The 21,705-nt window shown below is 61.9% G+C and overlaps 2 protein-coding genes across 3 annotated transcripts; one reads left to right on the top strand and one right to left on the bottom strand.

Annotated features, from left to right (window-relative positions):
- The first annotated feature begins 1,488 nt into the window (after positions 1-1,488).
- Positions 1,489-2,492, top strand: FREY1 (Frey regulator of sperm-oocyte fusion 1). Its single transcript, XM_081279078.1, has 3 exons — positions 1,489-1,956; positions 2,134-2,207; positions 2,358-2,492. The coding sequence occupies exons 1-3, from the start codon at positions 1,853-1,855 to the stop codon at positions 2,477-2,479; spliced, it is 300 nt and encodes a 99-aa protein (XP_081135204.1). The 5' UTR covers positions 1,489-1,852; the 3' UTR covers positions 2,480-2,492.
- Positions 2,493-2,594: 102 nt separating this feature from the next.
- On the bottom strand, positions 2,595-21,380 carry MAPK8IP1 (mitogen-activated protein kinase 8 interacting protein 1). Of its 2 annotated transcripts, none has more exons than XM_081282644.1 (12): positions 21,099-21,380; positions 10,577-10,682; positions 8,240-8,542; positions 6,671-6,752; positions 5,558-6,370; positions 5,334-5,409; positions 4,715-4,887; positions 4,342-4,451; positions 4,072-4,188; positions 3,900-3,970; positions 3,705-3,803; positions 2,595-3,372 (listed from the first exon to the last, which is right to left on the bottom strand). In XM_081282644.1, the coding sequence occupies exons 1-12, from the start codon at positions 21,197-21,199 to the stop codon at positions 3,300-3,302; spliced, it is 2,124 nt and encodes a 707-aa protein (XP_081138770.1). In that variant the 5' UTR covers positions 21,200-21,380; the 3' UTR covers positions 2,595-3,299. The 2 variants fall into 2 exon arrangements, with proteins under 2 accessions (XP_081138770.1, XP_081138771.1); XM_081282645.1 differs by lacking the exon at positions 21,099-21,380 and adding an exon at positions 11,764-12,050.
- Positions 21,381-21,705: the final 325 nt, after the last annotated feature.

Here is a 21,705-nt window from a genome sequence, read left to right as displayed (position 1 = left end):
GGTGACTGGCTGTGAGCAGTGCCTTAAGAAAGCTGCACGCCGGCCCCAGTTCTGTTGCTCTGGGTTTGGTTTACTTGTTCCCAGTTTGGTGCCGGGGGTCAAGCCCAGTATCCGAGCTACTCTCCCAGTGTTCATCAGTTTTTTGACAGTCTGGGAAGATGAGGCCATGTGCAGAAGATGACCTGTGCAGTGTCACAGTGATGTGGAACAGTGTGAAGCACTATTGTCACAGGGCAGAAGGGTGGAGTGGGCAGGACCAGGTAGCACAAGGCTGGAGGGAAGGTCCAAACCACAGGCCTGGGTGTGGAGAAGGGGTGTGTTTGAAAGGGCTGGAGGGCGGGATAAGAGGAGCCTTGACCCTGGGGCAGAGGCCTCCGTGGAAGGCTGGTGAGTCAGATCCCGGCTGTGGGGTGGGGGACAAGGTGCAGCTCCAGAAGGCCTTGGGGGCTGTTGTAGGTAGGAAGGGAGGAGCGTGACAAATGAGAGGCTCGAGTTGACGGAGTAAGTGGGATTCCAGGTCCCTAGCACCTTGCTGGGGATAGGGCATGCGACACAGTTCTGTGGAAGAGATGTCTATACGACAGGGAGGTGGCCACTAGGAAGTTGTGGCTCAGGGCCTGGGGGTGAGGTGCTGGAACCCCAGCACTTGTCTGCCTCAGGGGGATACTTGGGACCAGGAGTCAGGGTTAGAAACAAGGGACATCCCTTTCTGGTCCTTGGGTATCTCCGCAGTTAAAAAGAGGACTGGCTAGCTGACGGGACTGTTGTCTCAGGAGCAGCCGGGTTCCCAAGCTCCTGGCCCCAAGGCCCAGCCCTCTGGTTTGGGCACCACCACTGCAGGGAGTGGGGGAGTGGGTGTGGCGCCTGGCGGCCACAGGAGCTAACCAGGCGCCTCGCAGGGATGTGGGGCCAGGCGCTCTGGTCAAGGCATCAGGAAGCAGAGAGGACCTTGCTGTGGTGGCCACTACTCTGCCTCCAGCCTGCAAAGGCATTCCGTGTCTGCTATTCTCTCATGACACAACTGTCCACTCATAGATTCTCAGCTGAGCACCTACTAGGCATCAGGCGCTAGGGATTCCACAGTGAGCCTGTCCCTGCTCTCCTGCAGCTAGTACTCTAGGGAACAGGTCCAAAGCTTTGTCCCCTCTTGGAAACCCTATATCCAATGCTAAGGCCAGTGTCTGTGGAGTCCCCTGATGTGTTTATGCCACAGGAAGCAATGTAGGAAGTGCTGTGCGAGCTGCTGCCCCTCACCCCAAGGACTCCGGGCCATTAGGACTGAGCGGCCCCCTCTGGCTCCTTCAGCCAGCCCGACCTTCCCAGGGCTGACGTGCCAGCAGGGGAAGTGGGGATGGTGGGGGAGCACGTGGGGATGGTGGGGGAGCACGTGGGGATGGTGGGGGAGCACGTGGGGATGGTGGGGGAGCACGTGGGGATGGTGGGGGAGCATGTGGGGATGGTGGGGGAGCACGTGGGGATGGTGGGGGAGCATGTGGGGAGGCTGGGGGCCTGGTCACACTCTGGTCAGCGAGCCTGCAGTAACCTCTGGGTGGTGCTGTCTGCTGGACCATGGGCACTTCACGGGAGGGGAAACTAAGGCACAGATAAGTGACTTGTCGGGGTGGCTTGCTCCCCTTGGGCACTTACACTAGATCGGTTTTGGGACCTGTTGGCCCACAGGGTCAGTAAAACTGAACGTGCCTCAGGGTGGAAGCTTCTGGCCATGCCTCAAAGCAAGTGCTGACGCTGAGCCCCGGAACTATTGTCCTTTGTGAGGTGGCCCTGGGAGCTGGCAACGGATTCCGTCCTGGGGGAGGGGTGGGCAAAAGCCTGACCAGGGCCTGTGTAGGAGATGGTTCTCGCCATGATGGGGGCTCTGTACCCCAGGGCTGGGCTCAGTCTCTTCCTCTTGTACCTCATCCTGGCAGCGGCTCTCCTTCGCCCCCAGCCCCTGAGGTAAGGCCAGGCCCCAGCACCCGGAGGGTGTGCTGCCCCTGCCCTCCCAGAGGACAGGCTGGCCCTGTTATCCTGGGCTCGGGGGCTTGCCAACTGCCTCACTCCGGGCCACCTCCCATTCACAGGGAGGTGGCAAAGCCTTTGGGGTCAGGCTGAGCACCCCCAAATCTCCCACAGGTCTCAGCGGTCTGTTCCTGAGGAGTTCTCCGCCCCGCTGGAACTCTCGCAGCCACTTTCCGGACTGATGGATGGTAGTCCTCCTCCTCCCTCCCCTGCCCGCCCCTGGTCCCCAGGGGAGGTGCCCAAGAGAAGATCCCCAGGGCCGCCTCGCCCCAGGCAGCCCTGTTTAAGCTGACCACACAGTGGATCCTCCCCCCATTCCTTCCCTCTTCTCTCCTTAGACTATGGGGTCCGACCCAAGCACCCCTGGCCACGAGGGCCTCGGCCCCTCCTCTCCCAGGCCCAGCAGCGCAAGCGGGACGGGCCAGACATGGCTGAGTATTACTACGATGCACACCTGTGACGGGAAGCCCGCATAAAGATATTCTGTGCAGCTGAGGCTCGGCTTTCCTGCCACGTGCAAAGGGATGCGGGGGAGGGGGGTGGGGGGTGTGTGCCCGAAGATACAGCCACTGTGGTCCAGACAGGAAATGGCACTTTAATTGTTATGGCCAGGGTGACAAGACCATGACAAACTGGCCCGGGCATTGGGAGGCTGCCCCTGCTGGGCAGGGCCTGCTGGAGGCTGCTGCTGCCCTGGGAGCTCCCGAGCCTGCCAGGGGCCGGCGTGCTAGTGAGGTGGAGGTGGAAGCCACCAAAGGCCCCACGATGGCTGGGAACAGGGACTTCACCTCCACCTGCTGCCATTTCCTTACTAGAGAGTCCTTGGGAGGTGGCGGGGCTCAGCCGGGCTCAGGGTGCTCGTGGGGTTTGGGTCAGGGGGAAGGTGGCATCTGCAGGTGGCGTGGGCTTCATGAAGGCAGAAGCCAAGAGCCAGAGAGCCAGAGCCCCTGGCAGAGGAAGTACGGCCCAGGCGGGGGCAGAGCCTCTGCTCCCAGAAGGTACATCCTTCACACCAGAGGCCGGACGCCCAGCCCTGCCCTGCCCTGCCCTGCCCCTCCCAGTCCCCAGCGGCCGCTGACCTCCATAGATGAATCTAATCCCATATATTACAATAAACTGCATCTGCCTCTTCCTATAACCCTGCCCCCCCCACCCGGGCCAAGAGCCCCCACTCTCCCGTCCTCTGGTGGCCATCCTCCTCCTGAGCAGTGCCATGTCCTGTCAGCAGCGAGCTGTCCTGGCCTGAGGGCCCAGGGGATGCGGAGGGCAGGGCGGCGCTGCTACTCCAGGTAGATGTCCTCCGTGGGGCAGGTGTACTCCACGAACTGCTTGTAGAACTGCTGGAAGGCTCGCCTAGGAGGAGGTCCGCGGGTCACTAGGCAGCCTCCCCGGGGCCACAAGACCCCCAACCGGGGTTGTAGTGGATGTCAGGTGGGAGCCCCGGAGCTCTGTCCTCTGTGGAACTGGCTTCCTGATTAATTTGGCATTGAAGGAAGGGCCCAGAAACTGACAGCTTGGAAACCACCCGGACCACCCAGCCCTCCCTCCAGGCCACCACACTAGGGTCTAGAGATGGGTTTCCAAAGCTGCAGGGCACACTGAGGGGAGACAGCGTGGAGGACCAGATCCCAGGCCTGCAACCAGGGCCTGCCCCATTGGTGGGAACTGGCAGGACACACACGTACCCCACGGACTCTGCCAGGGCTTTGGTGGAGTCTTCAGACACAAAGACATGGCAGGCAAACCGGTGGTCAGCAGGGTGCTTGGTGATGAACCCGAAGTACCTGTGGAAGAGGGGTCCAGGAGTGCGGAGCTCACTCCCCACACCAGCATGGCTCCGGGCCTCCCCAACACCCACCTCTGCCTCCGCCCCCACTCACTTGTTGTTCTTTGGGTGGTAGCCACAGAAAGAGATGTTCTTCAGCTGGAAAAAGTGGCTACACTTATTCACCTACAGGAGGAAGAAAGAGGCCTCAGGGGCACGCCTGTCATGGCAAATTTAGTGGGAGGGCTATTGGCTTGAGGAACGAAGGGCCAGCTCAGAGTTGTCACCTTGGCCTCCTGGGAGTCATCGGCCTTGACACCTATCTTCACACCCCTAACGCTGATCTCAAGGACGCAGCTGGAAGGCGGGTTAAAGTGCACGGTGAGCCGGCGGGTGGTGGCAATCTGGGTGAGGGACAGGGACTCGTCAGGTGCTATCTGTCCCCCCAACCAGTCTCTCCTGTCCCAGGGTCTCTAGACCCCTGTGCCCTTTTCCCCAAGAGACAACTGTGCACTGGGCTGAAGGTGGCACCCACAAAGGAAGCCGGATCCAGGTACCTTTTGCATAGCAGCGCACAGGACGTCGTTGCCCTTGTGATAGGGAACCTGGACTGAGCCCAGGAACTTCACCCGGAACTGGTCCACCCAGTCGCTGTTTTTGGCCAGGGCTGGAAAGCAAATGTGAAGTGAGCAGGAGCGGGCTTGGCAGCCCAGCACAGGGAGGGGGAGGCGTAGGGAGTGATATGGCCAGCAGGGGGTGCCACAATCCCCAGAAGTTCCAACCTGGCTGGGCCTCACTCTGCATTAGGAGATAGACCTGAAATCACCCGCCTTCCCTGGCTGCCTGGGATCTGGGGCACACGTTCACCTGGCAGCAAGGCCGGCAGGCAGATGCCAGGGCTGGTGGCACCAGGTGAAAGAGGGAGACTACCTGCCATGTGCTCAGGCTCCTTGGTGACCTCAATGGCGTAGTAGGCAGGAAAGACGCCTCGGGCACCAGTGCGCATGTTGTAGGCCTCGTACCAATAGTCCTCAGCCTGCAGCTCCACCAGCAGAGGATCGTCCACCTCTAGCTCAAGTTCGTCTTCATGTCGAGGCACAAACCTGTCCCCAACAAGGGCATGTAAGGAATTCCTCAGAGGACCTCTCCAGCCAGTGGCATCTTTAGTTCAATAAACATTTGCAAAGTATCATGTACGCCTGTCACAGCGCAGGCTCCTGGGGAACTAGCACCAGTCATATCCATATCTTCCATCTAGGAAGCCAGGGGCCAGGACAGGAGAGACGCAGAGGTCATGGGGGGAGCACTGGGGCTGGAGGGGGCTGGAGAGTGGATGAGGGTCATCCTTCTGGTCTCCCTCCAGGACACCCTGTCCCAGCCAGGGTAGGTATACAAGTCCTGGCTTCCTCATGGCACCTCAGTGCTTGGTCGCCATGCTCTGAGTTCCTAGAAGCTGGACTCTGACCCCTGAGGCTTAGTAGATGTCAACTGCAAGGGTTTGGGTTGGGCTGCTGGTGAGGGCAGAGGCAGGGAGGGGTACAGCCCTCACCTGAATATGGCCCGGTGGGTTTGCTCCTGCTCCTCCCCATTGATGACACAGGAGAACAGGCCAAAGGACTCTGCACCTGTGGGGAGGGGACAGGCTGGAGGAGGGTGGCCCAGCTCAGGCTGAGGCTTAGGAGGGCAGGCAGAGTTCTGTGCTCTTAGTCAAACCAGGATGCCGCGTCTTGGCTCTCCCCACCCGGCTGCCCCGCAGCTCCCCTGCTCACTCACTGGAGGAGCGAGAGCGGCCGCTCATGAAGACGTTCAGGAACTTCTTGGAGAAGTGGACATCAGGTTCATCAGGTGTGGAGTCCTCTGAGAGGCAGGTGGAGGGCCGAGGCCGGGGGGCCTCCTCATATTCCTCCCCAATGGCCGACTCATAGGGTGAGGAGGCGGAGGCACAGTTGTCATAGACGGTGGCTGAGTCGCTCTCGTCACTGTAGTCTCCAAAGCATGGCCTCAGGCTCACCAGCTCCAGCTGCGCATGCTCGTCCACCACCAGTGTGTACTTGACTGAGTCGTAGGACAGAGCGCTGGTGTCGGAGCTCAGCGAGGCCCTAGGAGGTGGCGGGGGCTCCCCTAGGCTCCCCCGCCATCCTCCGCCTGGTGGCTCGGCCCGCTCTGGGGATGATAGGCAGTCAAAGCCCTCATCCTCTTCACTGATGGAGGGGTGTGGCCGCCCTGCAGCGGAAGGGTAGGCAGCAGGGTCTGGATCCGAGCTGACGGACATCCGGCTCTCTGTGGGCGGCAGGAAGGCAGAGGTGGGCTCTGCGGGGTCTGGAGGCCGCTGCACAGGTGTCAGGTAGATCTCCTCAGTGGCCTCTAGCCGCACGTCTGCCTGGTAGTGGATCCGGTCTCGATGGGAGTGGCCCAGGCCACCAGGCGCGGCAGCAGGGGGTCCACCTGGAGGTGCCATCTGGGTGGCAGCACTGCGGCGACAAGGGCTGTCAGTGGAGGTGCCTCGATCCTTGGTGGGGGCAGGGCTGCCCTGAGGCGGCAGCTCATCGCTCAGGCAGATGTGTTCATGTGGCGGTGTCTGTTCCCCTGGAGGGCAGGCAGGTTGGTGCTGAGGGCAGGACCCCGGCTACCTGCTCCCTCTGCACCAGCTGGTCCACACAGAGACTGAGACAAAGCCTCCCCAGGCACTAGGCCCCTCGAAGACTCTGGGGCCAGTTGACTCGCTCATGTCACAGCTGACCTCAGCTCCCAGCTGGGCTTGTAGAGTGTACTAGGTGGGCAGTTGACCTCCACTTGGAAGGTGGAGACCCCTGGGTCTGCTCTCAGCAGCAGAGACTGAGTCAGGGCAGGCTGAGGCCCAGCTCATGGAGAAGGGTCTCAACTCACCTGTCTTTAGGGGTGAGGATGATCGAGACACCCGATCCTGCCAACTGTGCTTTTTGCCAAGAGAATTATTATTCAGTGTGTCCTGTGCAGGGAACAAAAGGCCCTTGTGAAGAAGCAGTCAGCAGTGCCCGGCACAGGGAGGCCCTGGCCCTGCCCCCATCAGGCCATCCCCAGGCTGTGTGCTGCACCCATCAGCTTCCCCTTGCCAAGGCCTCTCTCCCAACCCTCCTCTGGAGCAGGCAAGAGGGTGCAAGGAACAGTCTTGCCCACCAGGCCTGTTGGTACTAGATGGCCTTCCCTCTTGGCTCAGGAATGCTGGCCAGCCCCCAGGGAGGTGCCCCCATCAGCCTCAGCAAAGTGGCAATGGCTAGTGTGTGGGTGAGTAGGGGAGGCTGAGGGGGACAAGAATGGGCTCCCTAGAGACATTCAGCTCCACACTCTGGACATGAAGGGGTTACATGTAAGACACAAATCCAGCCCTAGTGGAGGACCAAGTGATGCCCTGCCCTGGGACTCAGGAATCTATGGCCTAGGAAGGGCCAGGGGCATTCTGGTAGCACCTGAAAAAAGCACAAAGAAGGGTCTCCCCAGCAGTTGGCCTGGGGGACTGGAACGAATCTGAACATCTGAACGATGACTCCATAACCTGGCCCCTCCCCACAGCTGCACAGGACTGAGGAATGACAGATGAAGATGTCACCAGCCTCCCTCCTGAATCTCCTGCCTGCCTGTCCACACTCTCAGCCCCTTGGGACCTTCCACAGTGCCCACATACGAGGCTCCCACATACAACCTGGGCTCCCTCCCAGAGAACACTCTCCAAAGCCTGCACATTCACGAGCTGAGTTGCCAAAAGCCATGCCAGAGGATGCTGGGAAAGGGACCAACCCTTTCCTGCAGCCCCTGCACCATGCACCAGCAGCCCACTTCCCAGCTCTTGAGGAGGCCTGAAGACAAAGGGCCACAGCCAGCTCTCCCCACCCTATTCAACTCTCCTTGGCATCAAGCCACGTGCTAGGGGCCTAGGCCCCCAACTCAGCCAAGCAGCTCCATCCCTCATTACTCTCCCCAGCCTTCTGAGATTCCCAACTGCCCAGATTTCAAATTGGCTGCCGCCACCTCCACACCTTGCCACAAGTTCCCTTGACCTCTCCTCGGGCACACCATTTCAGACTCCTTTCCTCCAGGTCCTGTTTCTGCCCCATCGTCACCAGAAGCCCCATAATCTAAATGGAAACCCCATCATGGCCAGAGGTCTCAAACTCCTTCCACACCCTCAAAGCCCTGGTCTCTTAACCCACTACCTCTCTCTTTACTCCAATCCTTCCACCCTTTCTCAAGGCTCCACGCCCAGTGGGTGGCCTCAACCCTGTCCCTTAGGGCAGACCTCCCCGCCCCTCGGAGCACCCGTTCCTGCCCTCCCGCTGCAGCCCACCTTGCTCTGGGCTCCGCAGGCCGGACCTGGGCCGTGGAGGCCCTCAGCGCCCCGCACCTTCCAGGGCGGCCCCCAGGGCACCGCCCCCTTCACCCCCCACCCCGCCAGTCCCCAGTCCCGGGCTGGCGCCTCACCTGAGATCGCGGCACCTGCGGAAAGAGGTTGAGCGTGGTGGGCCGCTTGGGCCGGTACGTGTCCCCGCTGCCCGGGCCTTGGCTCTGGCCCTGGCCGCGGGGCGCTGGCTCCTGGCCGGAATCGGCCTCGGGCAGCCCCGCTCCCGGCCGCCGCGCCGCGCGATCCTCGTCGTCCTCCTCCTCGTCGTCCTCCGCGCCAGGAGTGTCCCCCGCCGCGTCGATCAGGTCCATTTGCAGCATCTCGGCCTGCAGCCGGCTCCCCGCGTTGCCGCCGCCCGCAGACAGCAGCCCGGCGCGCGGGGGCTGCGCGGCGGGGACGGAGGGGCGTCAGGGGGCGGCGCCGCGCCAGGGAGGGCGGGGCCGAGGCCGCCGCGCCCCGCCCCCCACGCCGGGCGAGTCCATTCCGCGGGCGCGAGGGGAGATCCGAGGGAGAACGGCGGGTGCTGGGCAGAGAGGGCCGCTCCCGCCCGCCGCCTGCGAGGAAGCGCAGGCGTCCTCCTCCCACTCCAGTGGGCGCCTTGGTCCGCACCTCTCCACTCCCCACGGGCCACCCCCTTCCGACTCCAGGCACCCTCCCGTTCCCTTGGCAACGGCCGGTGACCTCACCCGGGTTGTAAGCCGAGCCCAGAGTGAAATCACCACTGTTGCCATGGGAACTCAGGGGTCGCCAAGTAGTTCCGGGCCCGCCAGGAATTGGTCGTGGAGCTGGGGAGTCAGTATCTGAAGAGGGTCGTGAGGAAACTGGGAAAGCTGAGCCTTCCTCTGGGAGAGGAAGACTGCGGGAGGGTCGCAGTGCGACTGGGGAACCCGCCGCGACCCGAAAAGGGACGCGGGGGCGGGGCACGCAGGCGGCACCTGGAACTCGGGAGATGGCATCCCCCGCCCTACGTCTTCTCTCCCAGGCCCTGGGGCCCAGGCCCCTCCAACCCTGCCTTGATGGCCCGAACCCCATGCTTGTCCCAGCTCAGCTACCAACTTCCTGGCACCTTGGACAGAGCCCCTGACCCTTCCATTCCTCACTACCACGCCCCCGCTTCCCAGAGAGGTGAGGACCCTGCAGTGTGAAAGCCCCCAGAGCCTATCTAAGGCCCATGGGGGTACACCCTAGCTAGTGCTGCCTCGGGTCCCTGCTTGTGCACGTTGCGGGAGGGGATGGTATCAGAATCCAGAGTAGGTGTAGAAGCCATGCCAGAGCCCTGGGACCACTCCCCGCGTCCAGAGTGCTTGGCTCCTGCCTCCTTCCCCTTCTGGCCTGGCCAGAGGGTGGAGAGTTGGGTTATGGAAACTGGAACGTTATCTTCAGCCCTTGGTTTGCTCTTGCCTGGCAGAGCTTACAGAAACTCTGGGGGTAGCAGGAAGTTAACACAGATTCAGTCACCCCCCTCCCCAGCTCACGCTGCAATTCTCCCAACACCACGTCTTGCCACCCACCCTCCTGGGGCAGAGAAGTGCTTTAAAACCTAGCCCTGGCTGAACATGGTGGCACACGCCTGTAATCCCCGTGGCTTGGGAGGCTGAGGCAGGAGGATGGTGGGTTCAAAGCCGGCCTCGGCAATTAGCAAAACTCTAAGCAACTCGGCACGACCCTGTCTCTCAATAAAATATAAAAAAGGACTGGGGAATATTAGGTGCCCCTGGGTTCAATCCCGGTTACCAAAAAATAAAATGAAATAAAACCTAGCCCTGTACTCTGCCTTTCACTTCCTGGCTAGCTGCCCCATCTTTCTGTTCTGAAAAGACATAGTGGGGATGCCCATCTGATCAGGCTGAGAACCTGGCAGCATTGAGCTCTTTAGGGAGAAGAGAGAGCCATCTCTCTATGGCAAAGCCAAGGGACTCAGTAGCAGCAGTGCTGGACCAGCCCTTCAGTGGGGACAGAGAAGGCCCAGGAGGCGCGTGGTGTGGCGGGTCTGGTGCAGTGGTGGCCTGCAGCCATGGGAGTTGGCCAGCAGTGCCTTGGCTGTTTTGTCCTCTCCCAGAGCACTGCAGATTCCACTGGACTCCACCCTGTGCTGCCACAGGCCCTCTGCCAGGGCCACTCCTCAAAGGGCCTTCCCTTAACTCTGGCCCTCAGGACACTGCCCTAGATCTCAAGACTTCCTGCCCTGTCTTCCTGAGGACCTGAAGAAGCTACTGTCTGCCTCAGCCCTGGCAAATAAATGAATACATTAATTTTTTTTGAAAATTCTGATTGACCACCCAAGACGTGCCAAGCATTAGCTAATATTCCTGCTGTTTCTCTCCAAGGCTGCCGTGCAAACCTGAAAGCACCTTCACAGCTATGGGGTGCCCTCACTCCTGTCCCTACCCATCCTGCTACCCCATTTGGGCCCTTACCCGTAACGACAGGGTATCTTTGCACTGCAGGCTGATGCCACACTCATCAGTGATCTCTGAAAGGTCTTCATCCTCAAACTCCTCCAGGCTGATGTCATGGGTGAGCCTGGTGGGGACAAGAAGCCAGAGTCACAACTCAGGGAACTGCTAGGTCTACTAGCCTCTCCCTATTACCTTGTCCAAGGGGCAGCCTCTGGAAGGTCACAGCCCCCCAAGGATGGGAGTGGGTCCATCGGCACCAGTGTAGTGGGTAGGCAGGGAAAGAATGTGGGGCTCAAGCTGAAAGGCAGTCTCCTAGGGTGGCACAGGAGGAAGGGGCTCGGGGTTACCCCAACCTGGCTGGGAGCTGCCCATCCTGTTGCCAACCAGGAGACAGTGCCTAGAAGGCCCAGCTGGCCAGAACTTGGCCTCCCAGGTCAAGGCAGGTGCCAAGGCCAGTTCACCCAAGGAGAATGCAGAGTCAAGAAGAGACTCCAAGAGATGCCTGGAGGAGGGGCCCTGTGCAGGTCACAGGAACAAGATGCCAGGAGCTGCCAGAGGGCACAACAGCCTTAGAGGAGCGCCCCATGTCCCCAGCCCAGGAAGACGCACGCCTGTGAGCCCGAGGAATGGGTGGAGGAAATCTGGTGTCAACACGGTACACTGAGCCCATTCCAGGAGAAACTATGCCCTCGTGCTGCCTTCTCCAACCTGGGCATCTTCTTGCCCACTACCAGGATCCTGTGGTGGAATCGAGAAAGGCCTGGGGCTGGGACTGGAGGTGCTGTAAGCTCGGGAGACAAACCAGAAAGAGCCCTGGGCACAGGAACACCAACCAGCCCCAGGACATCCCAAGACAGCTCTGTGCACCCCTTCAGAGGGCAGGGCTGGGTCAGGCACCGCAGCACCTGCCTGGCCCCCCACTGCCCCCCTAGCCCTGGGACTCTGCCTGATCTGGGTGAGTGGAACATCTGGGGAGTTTGGGGGGAACGTCTGAACCTTTCCCCAAAGAAGACCAGGAGACTGAGGCATGGAGCAAGGGAACTCACTGCTCCAAGGTCACCCAGGAGGGGGGTGGCCCAATGCCCAGAGGACCGTAGGAGGTCTACACCCTGCCTCTTACCTCAGTCGCACCAAACAGGGACCCTGAGCTCAAAGGAGCTGCCCCCAAGTCCCTCCCCAGTCCCCTCCCGGCCCCCATCCCCTACCAGTGCTCCCACTGATCCTCCAGCCAGCTGTCATTGTCTGGGCTCGAGTCCATCTTCAGCACCAGCTGCATGGAAAGCCCTGCCCGGCCGGGGGGCTGCAGGGCGCCAGGGCTGCCCTCTCATGCCCAGAAGGGTGGGGGGGCCAGGGCTCAAGGCAGGGCCGGGGCCTGCAGCCTCCACCGCCTGGGCCTGCCTTCCTGCGTCCTGGCCGCTGCAAAAGCCCCGGGAGCTCATTAAAAATAGATGACGGGAGGGAGGCAGCAGCTGCCCACCAGCCCCAGCCCAGCTCTGCCCAGCCCAGCCCTCCGCAGCCGGCAGCTTCCTCCCAAGGCCAAGACTCCACTGCCCGATGTCACCGCCTCCCCCGCGGATCAGGTTACTGCAATCAATGCCACAGGCTCCACCTGCCCTTCCAATGCCCCTGTTGGGGGCTGGGGTGACCCCCCTCCCTGGCCCAGGCTTATAAGCAGATGGCAGAAATCTAGGATGTTTCCCCCCAAAGCCAGCCTCTGATCTGTGTTAAAGGGCCAGCACCATTTTTTGGGTGCCAGGTAGAAGATGGGGGAGCTTCCAAAACTCCCCAAGAGCAGATCCCCTGTCCTCACAGTCACATGCTCAGTCCCCCACACCTCCTCAGGGAGCTTCAGGGACCCAGGGAAAGGTCAGAGGGTGTGGCTGGGTGGCATCTGAGTCCCTCCCTCCCCAGGCAGGGCTCAAAAGTTCAGGACCCAGGAAGGGAGGGCCTAGATCCAGAACCAAGGGCGGCCAGTGTTTGCACCCCTTGGAGCAGGGCGGGAAGAGCAGCTGGGTGGTCATGAACTTCCTGGGTGGTCATGAACTTCCTGGGTGGAACTGCACAGGGGACTCTGACAAGGGAGCGATGCTCCTTAGGCCTCCTTCACGGCAGCCCAGGGGTAGTGGGTTCCCAGCCGTGGCAGGCGGGCAGTGAGCTGGGGAAGGGGCCTTGCCCGGAGCCAGGGACAAGAAGCTGGTGGCCAGCATTCAGTGCCCCCCGGAAGGTCACTAGGAAGGCCAAAGGCGCAAGAGGAGCCCCTGGGACTCAACACCTGGGAGCTGCAGGAACGCTGGGTGCCCACCTGGAGGTGCCCTCAGAAGCCCCTTCTCGGCCAGGCCCTGCACACAGTTGTCTCCTCACTGCCATGCCCTGGTGCAGGCTGGCCTCTGCCCTCCCAGGCCCCCCACACTGGCCTGCATGCCCCAGGCTCCCCACCCCTTACTGCCCTGCGCCACATGCCACTCTTAGGCAAAACTGATGAAGCCCTGTCATCCCTGCTGCCCCCAAATGCTCCAAGGCTCTTAGCTAGGGCTGCGCCCCATGCTGGACATTTGAGGGCCCAGCTCTGTGGGTAATCACCTGTTTACTGATCTGTGTCCCCAGGGCTTGGATGGAGCACATGGCAGGTGGAACCAGGCATGCCAGAGGAGTGCTCAGGGAAGCCCCTCCTGCAGGAAGCCCTCCTGGCCCTCCCACGAGGCTGGTGTCACCATCTACCTGGATGTAAGGCAGGATGACAGAGCAGACAGGACCTAGCCTCCGCCTCCGTCAGAGACACTGCACCCCATGCCACACTGCTCCAGAGGTAGATGGCCCTCCCACTCTGCATCCACAGGTGATCAATACACGTCCCCTCCCTCCCAGCTCTGTCCAGCCTGGGTGCTACTGGCGGGCAGAGCTGGTGAGGCCGCCTTCACACACTGGTACTCAGGACCTGCTGGCCAGATGTTTGAGAGGGTGACCTCAGCGTCCACCCCTCCTCCCTAACCAAAGCAGTCAGAGAAGGTGGCGGGGCCTGGCTTGGCCAGGATGGGAGGTGACCTGGACATGTCTATATTCCAGCAGCCCCTGAGGTGCCCACTGCCCTGGACGGCACCTGGATGGGAACTATGCTGGCCTGGGAATGCTGGGAGGGGCGCGGGCTGCGAGTCAGGGGGCCTGCCTGACCCCGGCTCCCCTGGGCAGGGGTGATATCCCCAGCCTCATCCTGAACCCAGCCCAGGAACCCACTCCCCAGAGGCAGCCCCCACTCGGGGTCACAGGTGCCTGCCCTGTTCGGGCGCTGTGGTGCCTTATTTTGGGTGCCCCTCCTGGGCAGGGCGGACAGCGGAACATCCTGCATCAGGCCTGGAAGCAGGCGGCCCCAGGGCGCAGCCTGACTGACCCTCCAGCTGCGGCTGTGCTGGCCCCCACCTCCACATCGCCATGCATCCCTGAGTCCTTGTCGCCACCCTGGGAGGGCTCTGTTCACCCATTTTACAGAGGAGAAGCATTAAGGCCCAGGTACGGGCCTTAGGCCTCAGTTTCCACAGAGAAAGAGGCCGCCTGTCCCTGCCCCCAACGCTGGAGCATGAGCAGAGTGGGTGTTTGGGAGCTGCAGGGGGCTGGGAGGTCCCTCGCAAGATCCAGGGGGTCAACTGCTCAGAGTCCCTTTTGCAAGTGGCCCGACGCCCAAGTCTGCCCCTTCCTCACTTCTCTAGTTACCACAGGGTTTCCCAGTCCAGACCCTCCAGGCTCGGGGGTGGCCACTGTGGCGGGGAGAAGCTGGAAAGGCCAGGAGGGAAGGAGAGGGCAGAGCCTTCCTGATTCTGCCTGATCCACCTTCTGGGAGAGCTGAGGCTGGGCTCCAGGAGGCCACCCCAAGCTGCAGGATGGGACCTTCCTTCACAGGTAGGCCGCCCTCCCCTCCGGCCCCAGGGACTTGGGCAGCCTCCCACGGGATCAGCCTCTGTGGACCAACCCGACCTGTGCTGCTTGCCAGTGGGGACGGAGGTCAGCCACCCTAGTGTCTGGTGTCACAGGTTGGTCTCTGGGTGCCTCCCTGGCCTCTGGGACTACCTTCCAAGCCAAGGCCCCTCCTGCTGCGTTAACCTCACCTCCCACCAGGTGCCCCAGCCCTTCCGCTGGCACCTGGCTTGCTGTCCTGGCCATGCTGCGGCCCCTGACCCTGAGCTGGCGCAATGGCGCTCATGTCCTGATGTTGCTGTCATGGCCTTTCCCCCTTGCCCTGTGAGGTCACCTTCCCCTGCTGTCCCTGTTCCCAACAGCAGTTCTGGCCCTTTCTAACTTACCTCTCAACCCGGGGCAGGCTGAGTGGAGGGTGGGGCTTTGGCTGGGCCCGGCAGATGGAGCCAGGTGGCTGGCTGTCCAGAAGCCACTCGGGGCCTCCTGGCCAGGTGCTGTGGTGAGACAAGGTTGCCAGCTGGTGACCCTGGGTCCTGTGAGCCTCTCGTGACTGAACACGCTGGGTCGGGGGCCCGGCCGTCCCCGCAGCCCTCTGAGTGCTGAGCACAGGTTGGCTCCTGGGGGTCCTCAGGATGCGGGGCTGTTGCTCAGCTCTCAGAGGCTCCCCACCGCCCTCTGGCCTCCCTACAGGCCACTGTCCACCAGGACCTGGGCGACGGGCCACTTGCAAAGGGGACTCTGACCTTTAAGATGCAAGTCTGATCCTGCTACTCCCCCCTACCCAGGCCCCCCAAAGGCTCCCTGGGCCAAGGAAAGGGGCAAACATTCTCGCCTGTGCCCGAGGCCAGGGCCTCCCTTCACCTGCGGCCTGCCTGGTCCCCCTCCTCCCCCACACTCCGTGCCACCCTCCTGCACCCGCTCTGGCTTCTCTGACCCATGCACCTTGCTGTTGGTGCCCCTGGTCCCTCTTGCTGGTAATTCTGGAGTGGCAAATGTTTCCTTTGAGTCATGTGACCTAGTGGCCTCCCCTCGCCAGAGGCAGTTAGACCAGAGGACAGGATCCTTCTCTCTCCACGACACCTGAGCGTTCTTGGCTGGGGCTGGGGCTGGGGCTGGGGCTCAGCGGCAGCGCATTGCCTGATATGTGAGGCACCGGTTCGATTCTCAGCACCGCATATCAATAAATAATTAAAAAAATAAAAGTCCATCAACAACTCAGAAAAAATAAATATATTAATAAAAAAGCTGGATCTTTCTCCAAGTTGGTCCCTACTGGACTCAACTTCCTGTGTCCTGCCCACACCTGGGGGCCTGGGGCTGGCTGGGGGCCCTGGGACAGCCCTGGCTGAAACGGGGGGGGGGGGGGGGGAGAGCCAGGCCCAGCCTCAGCCTCAGCCTCAGGACCGGTCTCCTCCGCACCCCGCTGGGGATGGACACTGGTGTCAGGCTGGAATGCCCTCCTGACCGAGCCACGCTGTCACCTGTGAAAACAGCATCCACCCCAAGGGATGAGTTCCCAGGGACAGCCCCACCCGGGTCACAACTGTGTGATGTGTGGGACACCTTGGTGCAGACAGGTGGCAGAACTCTGGGACGCGGCGACTGCAGCTGAGGACCCTGCGCCAGGCGCCCCGGCCCCCGGGGGTGACAGTCCCGTCGGGAGTGGGCCCTGCAGAGCTGCGTGTCCACGTGGAAACGGCAACCAAGAGAACGAAGAAAAGCAGGAGAGGGGCTCTGACCTCCCGGGACGACGGTCACACACAGGAGGTGACAAACACGGGGCAGCTGCGCCGTGTGGGGACCTGGGGACCTTTCCTCCTGGGCCCTCCTGGGCGAGCCTCCAGCGCTGCTCACACCACCCAGCGCTCCCGGGCACCTGCGGGTCCCAGGGCTGCGTCCGTCCCGGGGGCCGCCCATTCTCGACTGGAGGATCCCACCTGCTCCAGCCCCGGACGGGCCCTCGGGGACACCAGTACCTGCCTGTGCAGGAGGTGCTGGGGCTGCAGCAGGACCCTCCAGAGACAAGGCCAGGCCCGTGGGCATCCCTGCAGACTGCGGCAGAGTGAGCTGGCCCTGGGGACCAGGGGCCTCGCCTGGGGATGGCAGTGGTCACCCATTTGTGGCAGCCACTGGGCCCAAGCAAGAACTGAGCCGTGGCCATTCCCAGGAGTCCAGAGACAACTGAAGGCTCGGACTTCAGAGCGCGGGGCTGAGCCTGGGGCAAGGCACCCTTCCCCAGAGAGCCCCTGCTCTCAGAGCTGCAGCACCATTTGCCCTCCACCCCCCAGAGCAAGGGGATGCCCGGCGGGTGCCAGTCCTGGGCCTGTTCTTTCCCTCTGCCTAGTCTCCCTGGGTGGGGAGGTTGTCCCTCCCCACCCAGGGAGAGAGGTGACAAGAGAGGTGACAGAGACCATCTCTACATGGGACACTCCCAGCCCAATCCTCCCTGAAGCTCCAGACCCAAAACCACTGGTTGACTGACTCCTCCGACTGGGTCCCCAGTGACCACCGCTCTGGGATTCAGCAAGTGGCCATGTGCTCTGTCCACCCTGGCCACCCGCCCTCTCATCTCCCACCAGACATCTCGCCCCAGGAGCCCAGCACCATACTGGACGATGACTCCTGTCTCCCCTTCACCCCCAGAGCAGACCCTTCCTGGAGGGGCTCTAATCTGACCCTTAATCACTCTTGCATCCTGTCCCCATCCCCCCGTCACCTCAGGATGGCCAGTCTCCCAGCGGGTCGTCTGCTGACCCTTCCTCACCCCACTGCGTGTGGGTGAAGAGGCCGCATCCTAACATGGCCTCCAAGCTCCTGCTCCATTCTGCTCTGCCTACTGCAGGGCGGGACATCGCCTGGCCTCCTCCTCTCGGGGGTCTCTGCCCACCCACCAGGCCGGCCTGCCCAGGTCACTGCCACACGCAGCCAGCCTGCCTCCCCTCTCTCCCATGGCCCATGGCCAGACCCACCTAGGGCCTCCGCTCACTGCCTCCCTCCCTGCTGAGCCTGGCCAACAGCCAACAACTGTCCATGCAGGAAGGAGTGCTACTGTGTCACCCGGAAGAGACATGTCAGGTGGTCCCTGCGCCTGGCTGGCCTGGTGGCTCGTCCCTGAGCTGGTGTGGCAGGACAGCCGGGAACCCCCAGGGAGCCTGGGGTGGGCTCCGTCCAGCTTTGCCACCCACACCCGTGCGTCCCAGAGGGTCTGCGGGTCCTCCCCTTTCCTGTTGTTGCTACCATGCTATTTGCAGTGCCAGGGGTTCAAACCTGGGGTGGCGCTCTCCCTCCCAGCTGCACCCCAGACCATTTTATTTCTTTTTTTTTAAGAGAGAGAGAGAGAGAGAGAGAGAGAGAGAGAGAAAAAAAATTTTTTTAATATTTACTTTTTAGTTTTCGGCGAACACAACATCTTTGTATGTGGTGCTGAGGATCGAACCTGGGCCGCCGCACGCATGCCAGGCGAGCGCGCTACTGCTTGAGCCACATCCCCAGCCCCCCATGTTATTTCTTATTTCAAGACAAGGGTTTGCTAAGCTGCCCAGGCTGGCCTCCAACTTGAGATTCTCCTGCCTCAGCCTCCCAAGTTGCTGGGCCTGCAGGCCTGCGCCTCTTCCTGTGGGCGAGCGTGGCTGGTCGGGGGAGCTGAACTCTTTCTTCCTTCTCTCTCTCTTGTTCTTTCTTTGACTGGGGTCAGAAGCTAGGCGAGTGCTCTACCACTGAGCTACATCCCCAGCCCTGACAGCTGACTTAAGGTCCCTCATCCAGGACTCCCTTCCACACACCCAGGCCTCGCTGCACACTCTGCTTGCCATAAACACCCTTTGTCCCGTGTCCCGAGAGTCCTCCCACACAGATGGCTGTGCTTTCCCCCTCCAGCCCACTCACCCGGCACCAATGTACCCATTGTGTATGTTTCTAAATTCTCTTGTAGAGTTTCTACCCTGAACAACAACTCACTTGAATAATAAACTTCCTCTTATTATTTTGTAAGTTACCTATAGACACACTGTAAAAGTAAGTCAAATAAAATGGAAGTATGTAAAAGGAGGAGTGAAAATCCTCACCCTACACCATACCCAATGGTAGCCACTAGTCATAAAACAAGATCAGCACACATTTATTTAAACCAACGGAATTATGTAATCGGAAAACAACTCACCTATTTATTTAAACCAACTATCAACAAACAGATGCCCATCCTCCTAGCCCGGCCACGTGCTCCCTCTCCATGGGGCTTCTCTGATATCTCAGGCTCACCCTTTTGGGGGTGGCTTTGAAATCAGACTGTCTGGGTTCGGATTTCAGCTCTGCTCGCTCACCTAACCTCTCTGCGCCTCAACTGCTTCATCTGAAAAGTAGACACGATGACAAGGTTCCGTCTGTATGGCTGTGGGGCAGTAAAGGCTCTTGCCACAGAGAGCCCTTAGGATGGTGCCTGGGCCACTCAAGTGCTCCCCTGTGCCAGCACTTACCACTGCTGTCTCTGTTCTCTCAAGGAGAAGAGCCCCAATTTCACCCTTAATTAAATAATAAACAGCCAAAGCATTACTGAGCACCTACTCTGCACTGAGCGATGGGGACACGCGCACATGGCCTTGAAACACTCAACATGTGCTGTCTCATCTGAGCCTTAGGACCACTCTGAGCAAGGGCCAAAAGCAGATACCTTGAGGAAGGAATGAAAGCTCAGAGAGGTTAAATGCAGTTTAGGGGCACTCAGCTATAAAGGAAGGCCAGGATTCAAACCCAGGCCTGTTGGATCCACAACCCAACCCAAGAACCCCAAGAGAGCACAAGCCACCCAGGGTGGAATGGAGCTGGGCCAGGTGCTGTAAGAGGTGGGACAAGAGAAGGGGCAGTGAGGGCTGCAGGAGCAGGCGGGGCAGCCCACGTGGGGCCTGAGACACTGACCTTCATTATTCCCACCAGCTGGCCCTGTCTCTACAGCCAGGCCGAGGTGTCCTAGAGGGCTTGCCCACGCCTCAGCCTTTTGGCCTACTGCCCGCCTCATCCCACCTGGCTCAGGCAGGCCACACTCCCTAGGCGGTGTGCCCCTGCTCAGCTCGCTTCACTGAAGCCTGTGGCTGCTTGCCAGGGGGAGGTGGGAGCAGGTGGGGAGGCACAGCTGCCCTCGGGGCCAGGGCAGGGCCTGGGGAGTAGTGGACTGAGCACACGCAGACCTAGGCTCCTGTCTGGACCCAGCCTCTGACTTCCTTGGGCACCTCGGGCAAGCCTCCCAGCTTCCTGGATCTCCTCCACCCACGTCTAGGAAACCCGCCACAGCGAAGCCATGCACGATGCCTGCTAGCGATGCCTGCTAGCGTGGAGGGCTGATGGATCCCTGCTGGACAGTGGCTTGATGTGCACCCTCCCCTGTCCAGGCAGGAATCAATATTAATTAGCCCACTTAACAGATGGGACCCAGAGAGGACAAAGCCCTGCCTGGTGGCAGCAGGATTTGAACCCAGAGACCCACAGCTCCCTTCTCTTCCACGCACGGGCCTTCCAGGGAGGCTGGAGTCTGAGGCTCTCTCCTTGGCACCTCCCTCTGGCCCCCTCCCTCTGGTCCTGCTGGCTGGGCTCAAGGACTCTGGGGAGCTTTCCCAGCCTGACGATGCCATTAGAGATCTCCAGAGGACGCTGCCCACCTGAGGACCTGGGAGTCAGTGACCCCATGGTCAAAGGGGCTGGCGCCAGAACCCAGCTGGGGCCTGGCTGGGGCAGGAGCCCCAGGAGAGGGGAAGGCGCCAGGCCCTGCCACAGGGCAACAATGGGTGCCTTGGCTTTCTTCTAGTTTCTGGAGCGGTGACATCCTCCACTTCCTCCTTCACAAGGCGGGAGGGGGGCGTCAGAATTATGAGGGAGGGACATCAATCCTTTTCCCAACGTCACCCTTTTCCTCTCTGAACTCCCAGTGGCCCAACACCAGATTGGGGGTGAGGTGGAAGGGGAGCTCCGGGCAGGTCCTGGGTACTTACCCAGCAGGACCCCCCACACTCACACCATTCTTGGTCTCCTGGGAAGAGTCCCCTACCCACAGCGGGTCTAGGATCCCCTGGCTCAGACTGCGCCTTCTGCACCTGCCTTGAGACACACCTGACAGGTAGATGGGCGCTGTCCAAATCCACAGAGGATCCTGGCCATGCCAGTCTGGCAGTTGGGCCACTTGGCCAAGCAAGTCTGGGGGAAGGGCCCATGACTTCCTTCTCCCCGCATCAAGGTTGTTACCCCTTGAAACTGGGACCCCGGGGCCACCCCAGCCGGCTCCCATCTGCAGTCAGAAACGTTTGGACCCGGCAGGGCGAAGCCCAGGCTGCCTGGCGGCCTCCGCTGGGATCTCAGTCCAACCCGCGGACCCAGCCGCAGCGCCCAGTCGGGGAGGAGGAGCCCCCTCCTCCAACTCCAGCCCAGAGCCTGCCACCCCAGGACGTGGAATGGCGGGGCCAGCTGCACCAGGAATCTGCGGCGGCCGCCCACTGGACTGGAGGCCGAGGGGCTGGGGAAGGGTCCTGCGGGGGGACTCCTCCGCTCGCCGCTCCCCAGCTCCGGGATCCGGAGGCGCTGGGGGCGGGGAGGGCAGCCAGCAGATCAGCCGCGGCCGAAGGGCGGGACGCGCGCGACCGGGGACTCTCACCTGAAATTGGGAGGCGACGCGATGTGCAGCCCCAGGAACGGGGAGGCGGCGGGCGGGGACGCGGCCCCCCCGCCCAGGCCGCCGCTCTCTCGCTCCGCCATTCCCGGGCGCAGCCCTGGCCATCCGGGCGGAGCGCGGCGCGGGGAGGCGGCGGCGGCGGCGGCGAAGGAGGCGGAGGCGCGGCGAGAAGGCCGCCGCCGCCGCGGGGCTCGGGCAGGGGCGGGCGCGGCGGGCGCACCTGCGCAGGGCAGGGCGCGGCTCCGTACCGCGCACGGCTCGCGGCCCGGCGAGAGCGCCCGCGCGCGCCCCCGGGCCCGGCCGGGGTCTCGAGGCCCCGCCCCACCCCGCTCCGCCCCGCCCCGCCCCGCCCCCGGCACGGCGCTCTCCGAGGTGCTGAAGCCGCGGCCGCTGCTTCGCCCCGCCCACACTCGACCTGAGGCGGACCCTCCTCAGAGCCCCCGGTCGCCCGCATGGGCTTTGCCCCAAGGGGTGGACCTAGAGCCTGGGTACCAGGAGACTAAAGGGCGGACCCTGGTCCCCAAGTGCATCTTTGGCCCTCCAACAGCAGAGACAAAGGCGGGAGGGAATGTGAGGGTCGCAGAAGGCG

The sequence above is a fragment of the Spermophilus citellus genome, assembly GCF_964194105.1.
Source record: "Spermophilus citellus genome assembly, chromosome: 2".
Classification (NCBI taxonomy): Eukaryota; Metazoa; Chordata; class Mammalia; order Rodentia; family Sciuridae; genus Spermophilus; species Spermophilus citellus.
Note: the sequence above shows the minus strand (reverse complement) of the source record. Positions and strands in the feature narration are given on the sequence as shown.